A 17,778-nucleotide genomic window follows, 5' to 3' on the forward strand; every position below is an offset into this window, starting at 1 on the left:
TGAACAGCGTCTAGTTGTGCGGATGGGATGGGAACCCGAGATCCCGTTACAGATTGGTTTGCATGTAAAAGAAGACCGAAGTGCCGCTGTCTGGGCAAAATTTCCCCCATAGCACACTGTGTAGCGTATGTCCGTCTTCATTAGCCCAGTCGGTGCAGAACAATTGGACATTTACCCCATTACATTTCGTTTCCTAATATATTTTATATGAACTGATTATGCTTGCTATGGCCATCTTCTATCATCCCGCTGACGATAGGGTGAACTGGTTAATGGTAAAGTCTCATAGCTTTAGAGCTATCTTTCTGCTCCAACGAGGCTAATGATCTGAAGGTGCATAATAAAATCCTTCATCGATTTCATACTGTCCATGGTACTTTTACGGGCACACCAATCTGAACGAAAAGGCGCGTTTAATTGTCATATCCCCCTCCTCTCTGTACCACTGACATCGGAAATCCAAGCTGGGAAATCACGATGAACTTTCTCGGACAACACCTGAATTAACTCCGGATACCCATGGTTATTGAGCTATAGCGCCTTACTCACGGCGACACGTTCATTTTTGATGTCTCACTTTAATTGGGGGGTTGGATGAATATTTGCAAACGATCTTATGTCGACTGTATAGATTAAAACCTAGGGTTTAAGCCGTGTGCTACATAGATCATTAGGTCTATCATTGAGTCAAGTAGCGAGGTTTCGATTCCCCGCTGATACGTAACGAGGGCTAGCGTCGTCTGTCAAGTCCTCCGACTTCCTCCCAGGACTAAAAATCCTACGAAATGGCACAGTTTGTTTCGAGTAGGCGCTACCCTCTCCCTCTCTCAGATTTAGATTAAAATCTTGTTGAACAAATTTAAATAAATTTCAGGAAGACTCTGATGCAGAATGGAAGTTTTCTAGGAGTATGTTATATATGGAATATATCGGTGATTCGCCTGTGTTACCAGTGCCTTTTAATATATTGTTAGCCCCTAGGGGGATATTTAAAACTTTATATTGTTCCTGTTGCCAAAGTCCAGACGATGAAGTAGTCACAGCTAAACCGGGTGAAAATCTTCCGGTTGAAGAGTCCACAGGAACCGGGGTAAGTCTTGTATTTTGGGAATTAGTGATAGATAGGGTTTATATTGAAAGTCGACGTTTGGACCGAGATTTCTGTAGAACTGTGAAGCGGATAATTTGATAGTGGCGTATTGGCACCACGATGTGTGCTATAACCAAGATATGTCTAGGATATGAAACTGACTATATTTCCCGAGATTACGACAGCTTTAGTTGATATCGGAGTTTGAATAGGCATATTACTACTTTAGCGCATAGCCGCATCCAGAATGCTATAGAATTTATTATAATCTAAACTAATAGAATCATAATACCAAATGCACAAGGAACAAGATCCAGTCCTCCATACTTGTAAAAGGTCCACAAGTCATCGTTTTGGGGTTTGTCTTTTCTATCCTGCTGAGCTTGCTGTGCTAGCCCTGTGGAAAATGGATGTTTCTTCTATCACCCATACCTGTCTACATAGTTTTAAGTTTTGGAGGGTTTGTCGGGTTTATTGTGCCCTTTGCACCAATATCTTGTAAGCACTCTTAGCTCAAGGTCTTTAGTTATACCCGGAGATACGACACCTTGAACACTGACAATCTTGTTGTCTCCCTTCACAAAAATGTCGTTGTTTGGCATGGCAGAGAGAGAGAGAGAGAGAGAGAGAGAGAGAAAGAGAGATAGAGAAACTGGGTTATTTCGGGACTACCATATAGTTCAATTTCGCTTGTTGGGGTCTTTAGCAGCAGGAGGAAACCGGAGGACCCGGAGAAAATCTACCAGGCAGGACAGGCCATCCTACTCCTTGTCCGGTACAAGCGGGGAATGGAAGCCACGCCACTTGGCATAATGACTGACCTTATGATTCAACGCGCATTAGGCCACCCAATCCCCCATGTTAAAGAAGACATAAGACGTTCAGATTCCACTATCCAGCTCTTACGATGGTTGTACAGATGGTCACCCCTCCGGCATTATATTGATATAACTTTATAAAATGTGAATAATTTTAAAGTAGAGGGTGTCGGATGCGAGGCAGAGTATGTCTACTTTATTGAAAACAACTGATACTATGTTGTCATGGGAACGACGGTTATATTGGCACGTATCCTTGATGAATTACCACTACCAAAACATTATTTAAATCATTGTGTGTTGCCATACTTTTTCTATTCTGTTGCACAATAACCAAATAATCCCATTAATGGTAGAGAGCTCAAAACTCACTCAAAACAAAAGATAGCTATTTCCGGACTTGTTTGTTCAAAGCATATTACTGTAGAATAGTATAGCTAAATGGGTCTACTTTTCTGAGTGATATTTGATTATGAAAACACAATTACGGTATTTTTGTCCTGGTTAATTTCCACTTATTATTTATGGTACCATTTCCAATGCATATAAGATATATTCACCTGCGTCACTTTTTGCTACCTAATCCATTTCGTGCTTACGATATTCGTTTTGTTTACTTCTTTTTTGGTCTTTTCTGTCCCGAGGTCCATTGATTATGTCCAATTCATCGTCTATTGTTAATTCCCACGGCACCCGTTTAAAATAGAATCTGACCACCTTATATTCTACAATGCCGTTGCTTTACCTCCCCGCCTCCGATCCATGGAATAATGGAATAAAACGAAGGTGAGGTTCGAGTTAAACATCTGCAGTTATGTATGTACTAGATACAGTTTGTTCTTTGGCCATACGCATTGTTATGCGGTATCGACGATAAAACCTACATATTATTCTTCACCGCTTCCTTCAATGTTGATAGGATCGCCCAGTTTAGCGATCACATGTAAGGTATTCGTTTTCGTTGTTTTTATCTCTGGACCAGTAGTCGTCTTTGGCAGTACTTGTTGACGGGTGTGAGATAAGAGTCCAACATCATCTGCAAAATACTTAATCTCTCCATTCATCGAGGAACTCCCGTTATTGTTTTATGAATGGAAAGATTAGGAATGATAATAAAACGCCACTTCTATATACGCCTGATCAAGTACAGAGTATGCGATCTGCTCATTTACTAAGCAATTTATATATATATATATTATGCATCCATTTTATAAATTATTAAATATTCATAGATCAGGCGAAGGATTTGTTGTGTTATGCATGTGAATTTTAGAGAATGAGTTAATTTGATTTTGTATCCTCCCTCTATAAGTCTGGTTTTCATTACTCGTCAAAATCATTCTCGAAAATCCAGATTTTGCTAGTAAATTCCTATTTCAAGAAAACGATACACGTTCACGATGAGGTTTTAATATCTTCCGTTCATCCAATCACATGTGGAATGACGATGGGTCCAGCGTAGGTGTAATTGAGTAGTGTGTTATCAGATTATTGTTTTTACTGTAATGACTTTTTACTTCGTTTATCATTCCAAATTTGACACTGGAGTAGTTGATCAGAACTGCGAACAGCCTGAAGGATCCCAAAAATAAATATGGCAACTAACCGAAACGACTTATTTCCACAAATTACAAGAAATAATAACAAAAAAGTCACACGTACCAAATGTTATTTCGATCAAGCGATCTAATTATGTAGCACCTTTATCATTAAAATGATAACATTTATGTTTAATGACAACGACAAGGCGATTCTAAATGTTTTGGTATGCATGGAACTTTGCTTAACGACAAAACAGTAAACTTTCTCATTTCTGTGTCTAAAAGTAAATTTTGGTGAAACTTTTCCAGGAAAAAAAATGCGTTTCATTCTTAATCGGTTCTATAATTGTGATGTAGGAATTTAATGTTGTCTTTTTTTACGTTTAAAATTTTTATATCGTTCGAAATTCTTTACATGTCTGTATAATAATTAGACCGTTTATATATGAATATATATTTATGCGTGTGTGAATTATTTGCAGGGATGAAGGGATGGGTCGGTCGGTTGGTTCATAATATTCTCAGATTTTAAAAGAAAAGAAATAATGTTGTCTTTTTTACGTTTTAAATTTTTATATCGTTCGAATTTCTGAACATGACTGAATAGTTATTCAGCGATCATATATTTATGTGTCGAGTTCATTGTGGGGATAAATGCGTGTGTCGGTCGTTTTATAGAAGTGTTCAAAATATTCTCAGAATTTAAAAAAAAACAAACGGAAATCTATTTTGATCTCATTTAGTTTTAAAAATCTAAGCCGGGAATTCTTGTGGGGATGAATGCGTGTGTCGGTCGTTTTATAGAACTGTTCAAAATATTCTCAGAATTTAAAGAAAACACACTGAAATCTTTTTTGATCTCATTTAGTTTTTAAAATCTAAGCCGAGAATACTTCCTGTATGTGATGGCTTGTCATTTTGTCCTTGATTACTAATTAGTTCTAACTATAACTTCTTATAAGCACCATAAATATGATTTATTACCCAATATTAGTATTTCATAATAGTTAGGTATAGCATGTGGTATTATTTGGTAGTATTTTTTTTTATTTAGTATTGTGTGTTATTGGATAGTATTGGATAAATCGTACTGCCCCGCAGTGACTAGCTCACCATGGACAATTTGTTGAGACAAAATAGAAATAAACGCATTTAGGTAATATTTCGTTTAATATTTAAAACAGAATGTTCCTAGATTCCTATAAATTATATGGCCATTAGTAGACACGTTATGACTTTCAAATAATATAATTCAGGTGACATAATAATTTGTCAAGATAGATTTTGCTTTAGCAATATTATGATCTTGCTTATTTTATCTTATTTTATATTTGATGAACATTTATATAGTCTAGGTCAAACAGACATAAAATCTGACAACAATACTTTGTTCGGGTTTTTGTTTAGAAATATTATTATTATTATGCATTATTAATGAAAAAAACTCGGGACACGGAAGCCGAAAATATCTATCATTGATTTAGTTATTTACTTATTTACTTTAATTTGCAGTATTCGACTCACTTGTATCAACACACAAATTGTGTTATCTGTGAAAGTTCGTTTAATGATTTACAAATACATGCGGAAAAGTAAATGTTAAAGACTCCGAACTTGATTTTAGCGCTATAGAATCCCTTTTAACCTACAATATTGTGAAAGGTGAATCTCTAATAGCAACATCAATCCAAAATGGTTCCAGTCCGTTCAGTAATTAAAAGGATATGACGATGTAAAATTTTCATCTACCTTTGCTGCCTACTATTTAGTAAGCCCGTCACCGTCTTTAACAAATTGATGGACCTAGTTCAAATCCGATTGATTCCAAGGTGGGGATTATCAAGCGTTGGTATTTTGGTTTTCTTTTCAAAATTAAATCTTAATTAAAAAATAATTACCCTGAATACCTATTAACCCCTGTTTTATATTTTCCGAAACATGCAAAGTATCGTTACTTTAAATAACAAATTAGTTTAGCTAAATATTTCTTTACTCGTTCATTGAAGGAGTAATCATATCACTTAGGTAATCCTATCCCAGTACACAGGCCGTAATCCAAGACAATAAGTCCGTGAAAGGATGCCGCATTCTGATTAAAACACAGATACTATTTCCCGTCTTTTTTTATAGGTCAAAATTTCGTTTAACATGGTTTCACCTTACCAGGATCCGGAAGAGTTGTTAAAAAAACTCGCGTTCTGGGTGATGCTATTTATTGCCAACAAAAAGATCTGTTGAGTCGAATTCAAATCGTGTTGCGCACAAGACTGTGGGTAGACATTCGCAGCGATAGAAACAAATCAAAGCAACAGTTGCATATAACTCAATTACATGGAACACAAGTTACTTATAAGTATATTTCTGGTGACATTTAACCATTTGGAACATCTCTTTATCTAAATTTTGCATGGATCTTTAAATAAGAATTGAAAATTTTCGTTTGCTGTCTGGGATTTGATTTACTAGAAAAATAGGTTAGGAACCGCTATTAACAAATACGATGGATAAAATTGTATAGACGAAAAACAATCATTTAATTATAGACGCTAATTCAAAGGTCGACCATCTTAGTACGTGCGGGATAATTGGAGAAGTATATTGCGTTGGACATTAGTAATTACTAATTAAATGAATACTTAATTTGAATTGATTGGTTTATGGTTTTCAAACAAACAAATCCATAACGAATTTGTCTATGTGTAATACTAGTCCAATCGGTGTAGAAGAGTAGGACGTTAAACTCATTTCATTTCAATCCATGTATAATACTTAAAAGATACAATGCATTTGTCTATGTATAATACTTAAAAATACAACGAATTTGTCTATGCATAGTACTTAAACATAAATTATGCAAGAGCTAAATCTGCCTATTGCAGGTCTTTCTTGAGGTCTGAAATTTTATCTAAATTATTAATTAGACGTTAGCCTACGATATTTAGAGGATTGGAATACATTTTTTGAAAAATAATTAAACGTAAAAATGGATAATCGAGACTTTGATTTTTATCGTACCAGCTTTAATAATGATGATTGAGGCTAGCCTAAAATTAAAAAAATTAATATCTCGGTTCAAAGTGGAGCAATTTGACTGAAATTTTCAGCATATTCTATTTACGTTATTTATGTCTTTTATCTATTATAGCGAGAATTGTCAATTCTTTTTTGTGTATGTATTATATGGAAAAATAGAAGTTAGTATTTAAAGGATTTTAAGGAAATGTGCGCCTTCTTTAAATCGCAAAATTGGATGATATTTTTTTATTAACAGAAATTTAATTTATATCATTCCATAACTTTACATTGATGCGTCTTGTATTCTGAGTTAAGGAGAACTGAAATCATTAGTCAAAATAACTGTGCTTTTGTAAAAGTAATTTTAGATAAAGATTTGAAAGAACTGTCACTTTCTATAAATGTAAAAGCATTATATTTGTCCTTCAAGGACTTCGTCTATCCTAAATGGCAAAATAAGGCCACCAGAGATTCATAAAACAAATCGATTTTAGTCTTATAAAAGGAAAAAAAATAGAAACAGATGTAGATTTTATATTGTATTGCCAAATAAGCATATTATATTATTCTATAAGAATACGGAAAAGAGATTTTAAACCCTATCAATTCTATAGTGTAATATTAGTTTTACATTAAATGTTAAAGGAGCTAAATCGCTAATATTTGGGACCTAGAAATTGATACAAATGGGTCGCAACGCATATAATAATAATGAATGTATATAAACTGATTTACATTCAATCGTTTCCGTTTTTACTCTAATTTCAAATCAGTTATGTTCGGCAAAATACGCCAGAATGCTCAACCGAATGGCAACCTCTGGCGTCTGGTTACTCCAGTCTACACCGATAGTATTTATTGCGCATGCTCTCCAGATGGCCACAGATCACTAATTATTTCCCCATTGACTTTAATGTTAATTCTCGTCTCTTAGACCGGCTCTAACTTTTTCCCAAATTTTCGTTGGGTAGAACGCTTTCTGCCACAGATGGAGCAACATGTGGCAAACTCTTGCCCGAAAGCATGTATGAGTTTCATCATGAAAAACTTGAGATACACAAGCTGGAAGTAGAGACAAGTAAACATGCAATATCCGGCCCTACATTTCAACGTAACCAACCTCACAACTCTTGTATCCTTCCGCCTCAAAATCATGAATATTCACCAAAACCTGGCAGAAAATGTATTTTCAAACCCTGTTTTTCGATTCTACACCAAAAAGTCAATAAAAATCGCCATGCAAAAGGGGAAAAAAGGGAAAGGGAGAGAGAGACTAAAAATAACTTTGGCCCTTGTTTCGTGGGTGACGGCGCGGCGTAGAAATATTTGGTGATCTGTGTCCAGATAAGAATATGACATCACCATTTGACATGTCTTGTGGAATATATCTAGCCTCGTTCTTCGAGTTCCTTGTTAGAAATGGCGCTGAAAGGCATTATGGTACACGATTCGTGTACCAATGGTACAATTTTTATTTAGTTTTAAATATTGGATATCAGAAGCCCATCTTTTCCTGGTAAGATCACATGATCAATGTTGATTTAAATTGTCAAGTAATTCGTGTTTTCAATGTCGAAGATTTTGGATGATATTGAGTTAGAGACTTAGCTACTTTAAATTATAGTATTGCGTGTTGATGGATATAAGCGGATATAAATAAATACATGATGTGCGGAATGTTAGATAGGTTAATTATAATATTTAAGTATGAAACAAATAAATATGTGGAATTATAATATGTTCGTTGAATTGAATGAAAAGGGTTTTAATGTCCTTCGTCTACTGTACCGACCGGGTGCATACGTCAGACATCGGCACTACGGTCTACTTTAATTTTTTTATGTGTACGCTTAAATGTGTGTGTGAGGGAGAGAGAGGGAGAGAGATAGAGTAGGTCATTTCGGGACTAACATATGGTTTAATTTTATTTCAATAATTCGCTTGCACATAGGGGTCTTTAGCAGTGGGAGGAAACCGGAGGTCCCGGAGAAAACTCACGAGGTTGTAAAGCCCTCCGTCCGACAAGGGGAAACCAGTTTACATATTATTCACTTACATATGCTAAGAAATGAAATGAAATGGGGTTTAACGTCCTACTGTTCTGCTCCCAACTTTCTCGGCCAATGCAGGGATCGAACTACCTCCAGGCTAGCGAGCCAGTGTCTTACCCACTCAGCCACCGTGATCCCCCTACCTATGCTATACGCCATGTATAGGAATAAATTGAAAAGTTAATAAATAATGAATAACTGTTTAACTGAGACTTCAGCATAGGAAGGAGATATTTAACATTTACATCGGACTGGATTAATTCCGACTTGACGGTACATATCAATTTTTCAAGGAATTTGTATCGAAAGATTTGTTTCCAATTCGGCTAGCTAGTTATACGCTATACTCCCAGTTGTAGCTTAGAATTGAAATTTCCTTGCATCTGTTCTATTTAAGCCAAGTAAATTCCCTAGTATTCTAAGAAAGAATTTATTACGAATATTATCCAAGAGTTGCGCCAGATATTTTTTTTCTCAACTTTACGTAAAATGACAACTTGATTGAATTGAAATTCCCTTGAAACTGTTCTATCTAGCTAAGTAAATTCCCTAGTATTTTAAATTTACGTAAAATGACAGTTTGAAATGTTGGAGGTCGAGCTTCCAATTGAAATTTCTTGGTATTCAAAGTCACATGTTAAAGTGGTAATAAATATTACGAAACTTATCCACAAAATTCGACAGATGTTTGGGTTTTTTTCTTTTAAGAGTGTAAAATGACAATTTGAAATGTTTATATAATAAGAATGGAGGCTAATGAAGTATATTACGGTCTTGTTGGGGTGCTGTGATAACATGTATGTATATCTCATCGTCTGCCGCTAAATTCCTTTCCGCTTCGACAAAAGCGTCGGTGGGTTATGTACATGTGTTGGCTAGATTATTCTAAATAAATGATAAAAATAGCTAGATGAGGTCTAAAAATAACCTCGAGGCATCCAAAACGTCCGTCGTTTGATTGACAAGCGAACACCTGATTAACCTTAGTTATTCGTTGAGGTGAATAAATTACTTCCCCTTGACCTATTATAAAGACAAGAAAATTGTTTAAAGGAGCATTATGCAAGATTTGATAAAGAGCTGACAGTTCTCGTTATAATAGTCAAAAACAGATAATGAAAATGGAATATGTTGAAAATTACTACACTCTGAGACGAGTATTTGCCATTTGAAGAGCACTGTAGCCTCGATTTCATTGCTACCGTTGTTAAGATAGTAAACAATGTTTTGATTATCCTTTTTTTTTATTTAAATCAATGAATCATTTACGAACTTTGAGAACCATTTACGATTTATCTACGAATCGGGAAAAAAAATTCGGATTCGCGACGGGCCAAAATAAGCGGTACTGATCCGTTCCCGACATAACAGTTTCCGGAGCTCAAGTGACAACATCTGCCAGGAGTACGACGATCTACGGGTTCGGCAGCGACCGGTGTTTTTTTATGGCGTTTAGGGACCCAAGAATATGCCGAATTGCCCCGAACAGTGCCGAATTATCGTAAACTTTTCCTAGCTTTATCGGCATAATTCGTGGAGATCGTAGTGTATTCGTAAAGACTTTGGCTTATCCTTCTTAACTGAATCGCTACAATACTCGATTTGCCACTATTCGGGGCAATCTGTTGTAGTCCAAGTGAATGTCAGGCGTTCGGGTTGCTGTAAGCGGTCGTCCCATTTGACTGATTATCTAGCTATTTGAATGAAGTCGTTTGTATTGACCGTGAACGCGGCCGAATATTTTTGAACAGTTTGCGAGAATGATTTTTATTAGTCAATAATCAAATTGTCAATTCATCGGTTTCATCTTTTGTATTTCTGTTCGCGCGGAAAGTCGCAGTGATCAGTGGTTGCACAAAACGGCACCAGGTCTATAGTTTTCCATAAAATAAATACAGAAACATTAAATGAACTAACCATAACAGTAATGAATGCAACTTTCAAAACTATAACATGATGTATCGTTAAAGTAGTTAAGTCTCTAACTCAGTATCATCCAAAGTCTTCGACATTGAAAATGCGTTTCAGCGCAATTTGTAACAAGGGACTCGAAAACCGACGCTAGACAAATTCCACAAGTCATGTCAAACGGTGACGTCATATTCTTATCTGGAGAGCATGCGCAAGAAATAATATCGGTGTAGACTGGAATAACCAGACGCCAGAGATCGCCATTCGATTGAGACTTCTGGCGTATTTCGCCGAACATAACTGATTAGAAATTACAGTAAAACAGAAACGATTGAATGTAAATATTGATGATATATTATCATATGGGTTGCGATCCATTTAAATCAATTTCTAGGTATATTAGCGATATACTTCCTTTAAAGATAACGTCCAATATATAAACTTGATCTTTCTAAACTTAAAAACTAAATAAAACAGACATAGATTTAGTTGTCAAAATCAGTGTGTTATTAATTAAACCTAACCTTATTAATTGTAAATACCCGTTCTTTGAACTCATTCTTTGATTCCTTGTTCTACATCTGTGATTTGTGTAGAACGCAATTATTGTGTATGTCTAATCGAAGGCGTTCAACAGAAAATATGTATTGAATAGCATGCAGTGATTGTATCCAACAAATTAATTAATACATCCGTTATTTTTCTTCTTGCAGGCAGCAAATCTAGCACACGACAACGTCGCCATTGAGATGACAGAAACAAATGCATCAACACCGACCGAACGAAATTTTCCGACCACATCTTCAATAAACGAGGAGCCAGAGCGAGATGAAAAAATAACTTATACGGTAAGTATATAACCATGTATTAAATCTATCGTACTATGGGAAATCTCAAATTATAGAATATGCGAAATTTGACCGTAGGCAGCTCCATAAGCCCAGATATGTTGCGGATGTGAGTGGCATCCTTGGCCAGACAGATTAATACATTTTATCGCCGACAAGCAACCTCTTGTGTGGCCTCTGCTGCCTTGACACAATGGCCTATTGGTTCCACTCGTTAATTTATAATTTTCTAGTAATTTACCCCTTCGTGGTGTTAACTTTTCCTCCGCGGTGTAAACAATATATCCTAGTGGAAACCTTTACTAGCTAAATTACTGAAATGAAATGAAATGAAATGGGGTTTAACGTCCTACTGTTCTGCTCCTAAACTGGGCTAATGAAGACGGGAGCTAAATTACTAGAAAAGAGTCTAAATTAACGAATGGCACCAATAGGCCACAGTAACCTAACCATCATTGTGTATGTTTACTACGCGGTTTGACCTGTAAACACAAAACGCACCTATTACCAATATATATACTCTAATTTCATCGATTGTCTTGATAGCTAATTGGTAGCAAATATACTATGTAATTGGATCGAACACTATTTAAGTAATCGACAACAATTCTGGAGTTCCCCAAGGAAGTGTACTGAGTCCGTTTTTATTTTTAATTTATTTAAGTGATACCTTTGATAACATTACTAACAAAATAAGGCTACTCGCCGATGATACTTCACTTTTTACCATTATTCATTATGATCCTCTAAATAGTAGCGCGAACATAACTAAAGATCTGAATATTATCTCATTCGTGGGCTAAACAGTGGTGTGTAACTTTTAACCCCAATAAAAATAAGATTATTTTTACTTGGAAAAATACAATTCATCCAGACGTTGTCTTCGAAAATACAAAAGTTATTTGGGATTAAAATTTCAGTCAAATCATATTTTAAATATGTAATAGTTATATACCTTGTTTTCAAGGTGTATGGGGTGATACACCGTCTCTTTTTTTAGTGGGGCTGAGACAGTTGAAAATTGCGACTCTTTTACCATAACATGTTCAAAACGGGTTGTAGATGTTCAAATAAATATGTAAATCATGATTTTGTTATTTTTGTCCCTTTTCAACTGATACACGGCCACTTTTCAACTGATACACGGTCGGTGTATACCCTCCCATTTTCATCAAAGAGTCGAGAAAAAGTATGGGTATAAATACCAGAAAGCTTGCGGTCGTCTAAATATTTTGCGTATACTGAAAGATAAAATTAATAGAAATTCACTTAATAAAACATATCTTGCTTTTATTCGCCCGATTTTAGAATATGCTTATATTGTATGGGATAACCGCTCAATGAAAGATTCTGACCTACTAGAAAGTGTTCAAAGTGAAGCAGGTAGAATAATAACTGGCCTTATAAGAAATTCATCTAAAAACAATTTCTACAAAGAACTTGGCTGGAAATCACTGTCAAATCGCAGAATAAAACACAAATTAATATATCTATATAAAATAAAATATAACCTATGACCCACCTATCTGTCTGAAGTCTTTTAATATTTACACCATTAGTATCAAATTATAACCTTCGTAATTAAAATCAGAATCTCAATGTCTACCATTGTTTATTGTAAACATACGATTTAACTATTTTATATGTTTGGAGAGAACTTATAAAGGCATTTGACTGTTGTTCAATCCAATTTAGTTTATTGAATAAAATATTGTTTAAACTAGCAGTGAAATGAAATGAAATGGGGTTTAACGTCCTACTGTGCTGTTCCTATACTGGGCTAATGAAGACGGGCATACGCCATACAGTGTGCTATGAGAGAAATTTTGCCCGGGCAGCGGGATTATCGCCTACTCTTATATCGAATTCCAACTGCCAAGGGATCTTTTACTTGCATTTAATGTATACACGGGACCTCGGTTTTTCGTCTCATCCGAAGGACTAGACACCACTGACAAGGGGAAACCACTTCGGAAAATCCCGATGAACTTTCTCGGCCAATGCAGGGATCAAACACCCGACCTCCAGGCTAGCGAGCCAGCGTCTTAACCACCCAGCCACCGTGGTTCCTAAATTAGCAGTAGTCCTGGATGGAAATTATGTTCAAAATTCTTAGGCTATACTATGTTAATGTGGGAATCGGTAACGACTCCATCGCCCTGAGGATTACGTGACAAGATTTATCAGTAACAGAGAGCAGTAAATTCTCGTTTGAAAACTACTATGTAGACACGTTTTGAGGGGTAAAACGTTAGTGCTCAACCACTGCAAAAAAGACGTGCATGAAGCTTGTTTGAATTCTTCGATATCTGTGGCTTGCAGTTAATTTTTGGGGTGTTATTGGTTAATTATGCCGCACCATAACTGCTCTTGGTTTGTAAGAGTCTTTAATTGATCTATAAGCATACTACTCGTTGTAATTAATTGACTTACATAATTATTAGCTTAAAGTTATTAATTCTCTCACAGCTTAACTTATATATAGCGGAATTCACGAGACAATTCAAAATTTTAACCCGGTAGTGAGTATACTAAATTTAGGACCACATTAACCTGGAGTTGGCTTTGTGTCTTCGGATCTGTCGGGGCCCTATCACATTCCACATTCATGTATGCAACCCGTCCTTTACTTATGAATGACAAAAAAAACATTGAGGGAATGGTAAGAAATCTTTAGATCTGAAAGGGTAGCATAACTAGTATAGTTGAAGTTTAATATCGTCAAAAATATAACTTACAGTAGATGATGAACAATCGATCCTGTGCTCTAAGTTTTATTCACCTTTCTCGCACCCCACTCATAAATCAAAGATAAATAAAATGTCAGTTTTTTTTTTCAATCATGGCCGAAGGCTCCAGACCACGTCCGACAGTCAGAGGCCCAGTCCGCACCTGGTAGATGCAAGGCCAGGCGAGAGTACCTTCTGGAGATATTAGGGATATCGACGATATCACCAGGGAAACGAGCATGAACTGAATTCATATAGCTCAGACGTAGTCCTGTGTTTTAAAAAAATAGTCATAACAAAAGTACATTATTTAGAAAACATCATCATAAAGTTGAAATTTGTATCTATTTTTGGTAGCATTTTTTATATTCATCTTGGGTAGATAGAGATCGGATTTGTCCATTTTAATTTTCTTTTCTTTTTCTTGTTCCATTTTGTTTCAGTAAATTTTGAGTTAAAACATGTTTAAAGAAATATAATTCATTTAGCTATGCGTAGGACCCGATCTTCGTAAATATGTTTCGTGGAATTTCCCAATCCAATCCATGAACTTAAACTAATAAAACAATAGACAACTAGAGACTGTGATATTAATTTGATAAACATGATATATAATTAGAGAACTGGTGCCGTTTTATTATCAGGAATCATGTCTGTCTTTATTTATAATTCGTTCTTTAATTCAAATCTGTTTATCGTCTACAATTTTTATACTACAGCGATAAAAAATTGGCTTATTGAATGGAAACGCTATTAACTCTTTAGGCTGACTCTTAAACTCTCTATTAATACTTTGTTTCGCTTTTGATTCGTTTAAAACCTCAGACGGTCGGGGAAGCAAGGTTAACGCGTGTGCGGTAGTTCACGGGGCCCGACATTGAGCCAAGTGTCTTATTTTGATTTCCCGCGTGTACGTGATAAGGAGTAGGGTCGTATGTCCAACCTCGCAGGTTTTCTCCGGTTTCCTCGCACAGCAAGCGAATTATTGGAATAAATTGAATTATGTAAATCATCAGTTTACGCAATTTCTAAATCTGCAATTATTAATAATTATTGATATTTATGGTTGCATGCAATAATCAATGTACGACACTTGAGAGATACTTAAAAGTCAACAACTTGATAAAACAAAAAAGACAATCTTTTTTGGAAGGAAATGTGAACTTACAGGCTAATTAATTTTCTTTAGTCCGCGAAAGATGGAAGACAAAGAAATATAAGCTATGCTCTTTCGAAAATTGTGTAGCGAGGGAGAAGGCAGATGTACATTACCATTGACCTTGACTCACTGATTGTTATATCTAATGGATTACCTGTACTATTATTTAACGTATTATATTATTTCGTTAATTGAAAGTTATATGTTCTCGTTTCGAGTATTCCAATCCGTCCTCTAATTGCCTTCCATTGCTAAAGAGCCTTACACGATTTATTGAAATAAAAATGTAACACGCCTCGAAATGGCCTAGTGTGTGTCCAGTGGCGTTGATCTCTCTCCAGGCCCTTAGCTAGCGGGGGAGGGGGCAAGAGTGGCAGTCCAACCAATGTCACTCGGCTTTATGGGGCGCCCATACTGATTGGGCACGTTGGATTCGTATTGTGTCCAATGGAAAGGGCGTGGTTCGGCCTGCTCTGTCTCTCGACCTGGAATGCATTCAGTTTTAAGGTATGCTGAGTATACATAACTAGAGAGCCGTATAGACAAAATCTGGACCATTTAGTGTGGCCTTTAAACTATGTTTCGTCATCCCTTTTCATCACTTTAGTAGTAAGAAGCATCTAGTGTCGGATTCCCCAAGGCTCATAGACACGATTAATTTTCCGCATATACGCTCGTATATCTCTTTCGCACATTAGCTCAGAAGTCAAGGCTTCTCTAAGGATTTGACCAAGTCAAGTTGTCGCATGTAATACCAAAATCCATAACTAATAAACAATTTGTCAAATAACATGCCAGTGGGAGCGAAAACCTATTTTCAATGACCCAAGAAAATTTACTGAACTTCGAGTGTCGAAAGATGAGATTAATTTTCCCGAGGACATGCTGATATGGTGCACTATTACATATTATTGAATTATTTTAAAATTGTAATGAAAATTGCTGTTCTCTTCTTAAAGACATCGTCTGAAGCCTAGAGTAAACGGACAGGTGGTCAATTCTGTTATAGTGTTCAATTACTGATTTACATTTCCTGCTCTAATTGATGCACTCTTAGAGGGACACATTCCCTTCAAGTCTTCGTGGTTGCACATCAACACTCTTATCCCATTAATTTCCATAAGCATTTCGATTGTATTAAGTATTATTATCATATGGGTGTTTTTAAAAATCTTGTCATTGACTCTAATACAATAGCTTGCGATTTACAGTCGGGCATCATCCAAATGCACGTCCTCAATTCCTCCCGTTTTGTATCCCATACTTTACACCAGGACCACAGTTTCGTAGCCGATAAGATTACAATGATACAAATTGATGTTGTTCCATCCAAATAAATTGTTTGTGTTCTCTAAAAATACAACATTTATCTATGCTATCTTGAATTTTACTGATATTATACCTACAACCGAGATCCGTTGATGAGATATGATAGTAATCCCTGACTCCCCCGGGCTTATCCTCAGATCTCGCGATACAGAATACAAAATCTGCTTACTGGAAACGTAAATCCATTTTGCCAATTTGCCGTGATCTTTCTGCAACAAAGGCTTGTATTGGTGTTTGATGAACTAACATAAAGGCGCACCTTCCGCTTTATATTACCATTTAAATAAAATTAGTATCTATTCCTGGTATTTCAATCGTAAACCAGTGTATATAAAATATGGTTGACGGAATCGTCTCTAGATTAAATCCAATATTGAAGAAATTAAGCGTAGTCTTTCTTCTCTTTACTAAACCTATTTTGTCTTTGATATAATATCAAATAGAAGGTATGTAGCTTAGTAAAGCTATTAAGACTCTGATAAATATGTATGGAAAAAAATATGCGTAAAAATAACTCGACACGACATCGTCATAGCTATTCAAAACATGGGATCAAAGTGGTTATTACTTTCCTTGGAGGTGCTAGTGGGTTAAGGGGTATATGGAAAAAAGGGGTTCTCTATCAAATGCCAAATATTATTTTCGGACGGTAGGGTAACAATAAATAAGTGTTCTCTATCAAATCTCATGGGATTAAAGTGGCATATTACTTTCCTTGGGACGTGGTTGGCGTTTTTGGTTACCTTTTGCATACGTGGGCGTTGAGGGGGGGGGGTATGTTAAATAGCTAATGATTGCTTTCAAATTAGATAAACTCAATCGGTTCAGAATTTAAAGATAGAAATCAATTTCTTAATGTAGTTTTAAACCAGTATGAAATCTCCCTATTTCCAATCACGATTATTTATTTGGATTATATAATTCATTAAATTAAGGAAAGGCGAGCCTCTGTTGTTTTTCCCAATAGGGTATACGCACCCCATACAATATTCGGACTAGTCTTTATCTGCATACCTAATTGTACATCGACTTTAATTGATTTTAAAAATTAACCAGTTTATACATAACATTGTGACAATTAAATGTACATGACTCACAAGCAAATGCAATCGTAGTTTACAAAATAGATTATACTTTATCGAACTATGAATAGCTTAGACTGGTTTGTTCCACCGACAGGGAACGTAAGGAACGTCATAAGTAGCCTAGGTGCAGTCCTTCATCCAGAGTTTGCACCAAAATTCTAAAATATATCGTAAATGAAACTACTAATCCCATGTGTGAACA

At 35.8% G+C, this 17,778-nt stretch overlaps 1 protein-coding gene across 1 annotated transcript in view; it reads left to right on the plus strand.

The window, feature by feature from the left end:
* The window catches only part of LOC130012185 (short transient receptor potential channel 7-like), a 33,252-nt gene extending 22,000 nt beyond the window's left edge, over positions 1–11,252 (plus strand). The window contains exons 10-11 of the mRNA XM_056099607.1: positions 875–1,090; positions 11,144–11,252. Coding sequence (XP_055955582.1) covers positions 875–1,090; positions 11,144–11,152 — 225 coding nt within the window. The 3' untranslated portion in view covers positions 11,153–11,252. The remainder of the gene's footprint in view (positions 1–874; positions 1,091–11,143) is intronic.
* The last annotated feature ends 6,526 nt before the right edge of the window (positions 11,253–17,778 follow it).

The sequence above is a fragment of the Patella vulgata genome, chromosome 3 (assembly GCF_932274485.2).
Source record: "Patella vulgata chromosome 3, xgPatVulg1.2, whole genome shotgun sequence".
Classification (NCBI taxonomy): Eukaryota; Metazoa; Mollusca; class Gastropoda; family Patellidae; genus Patella; species Patella vulgata.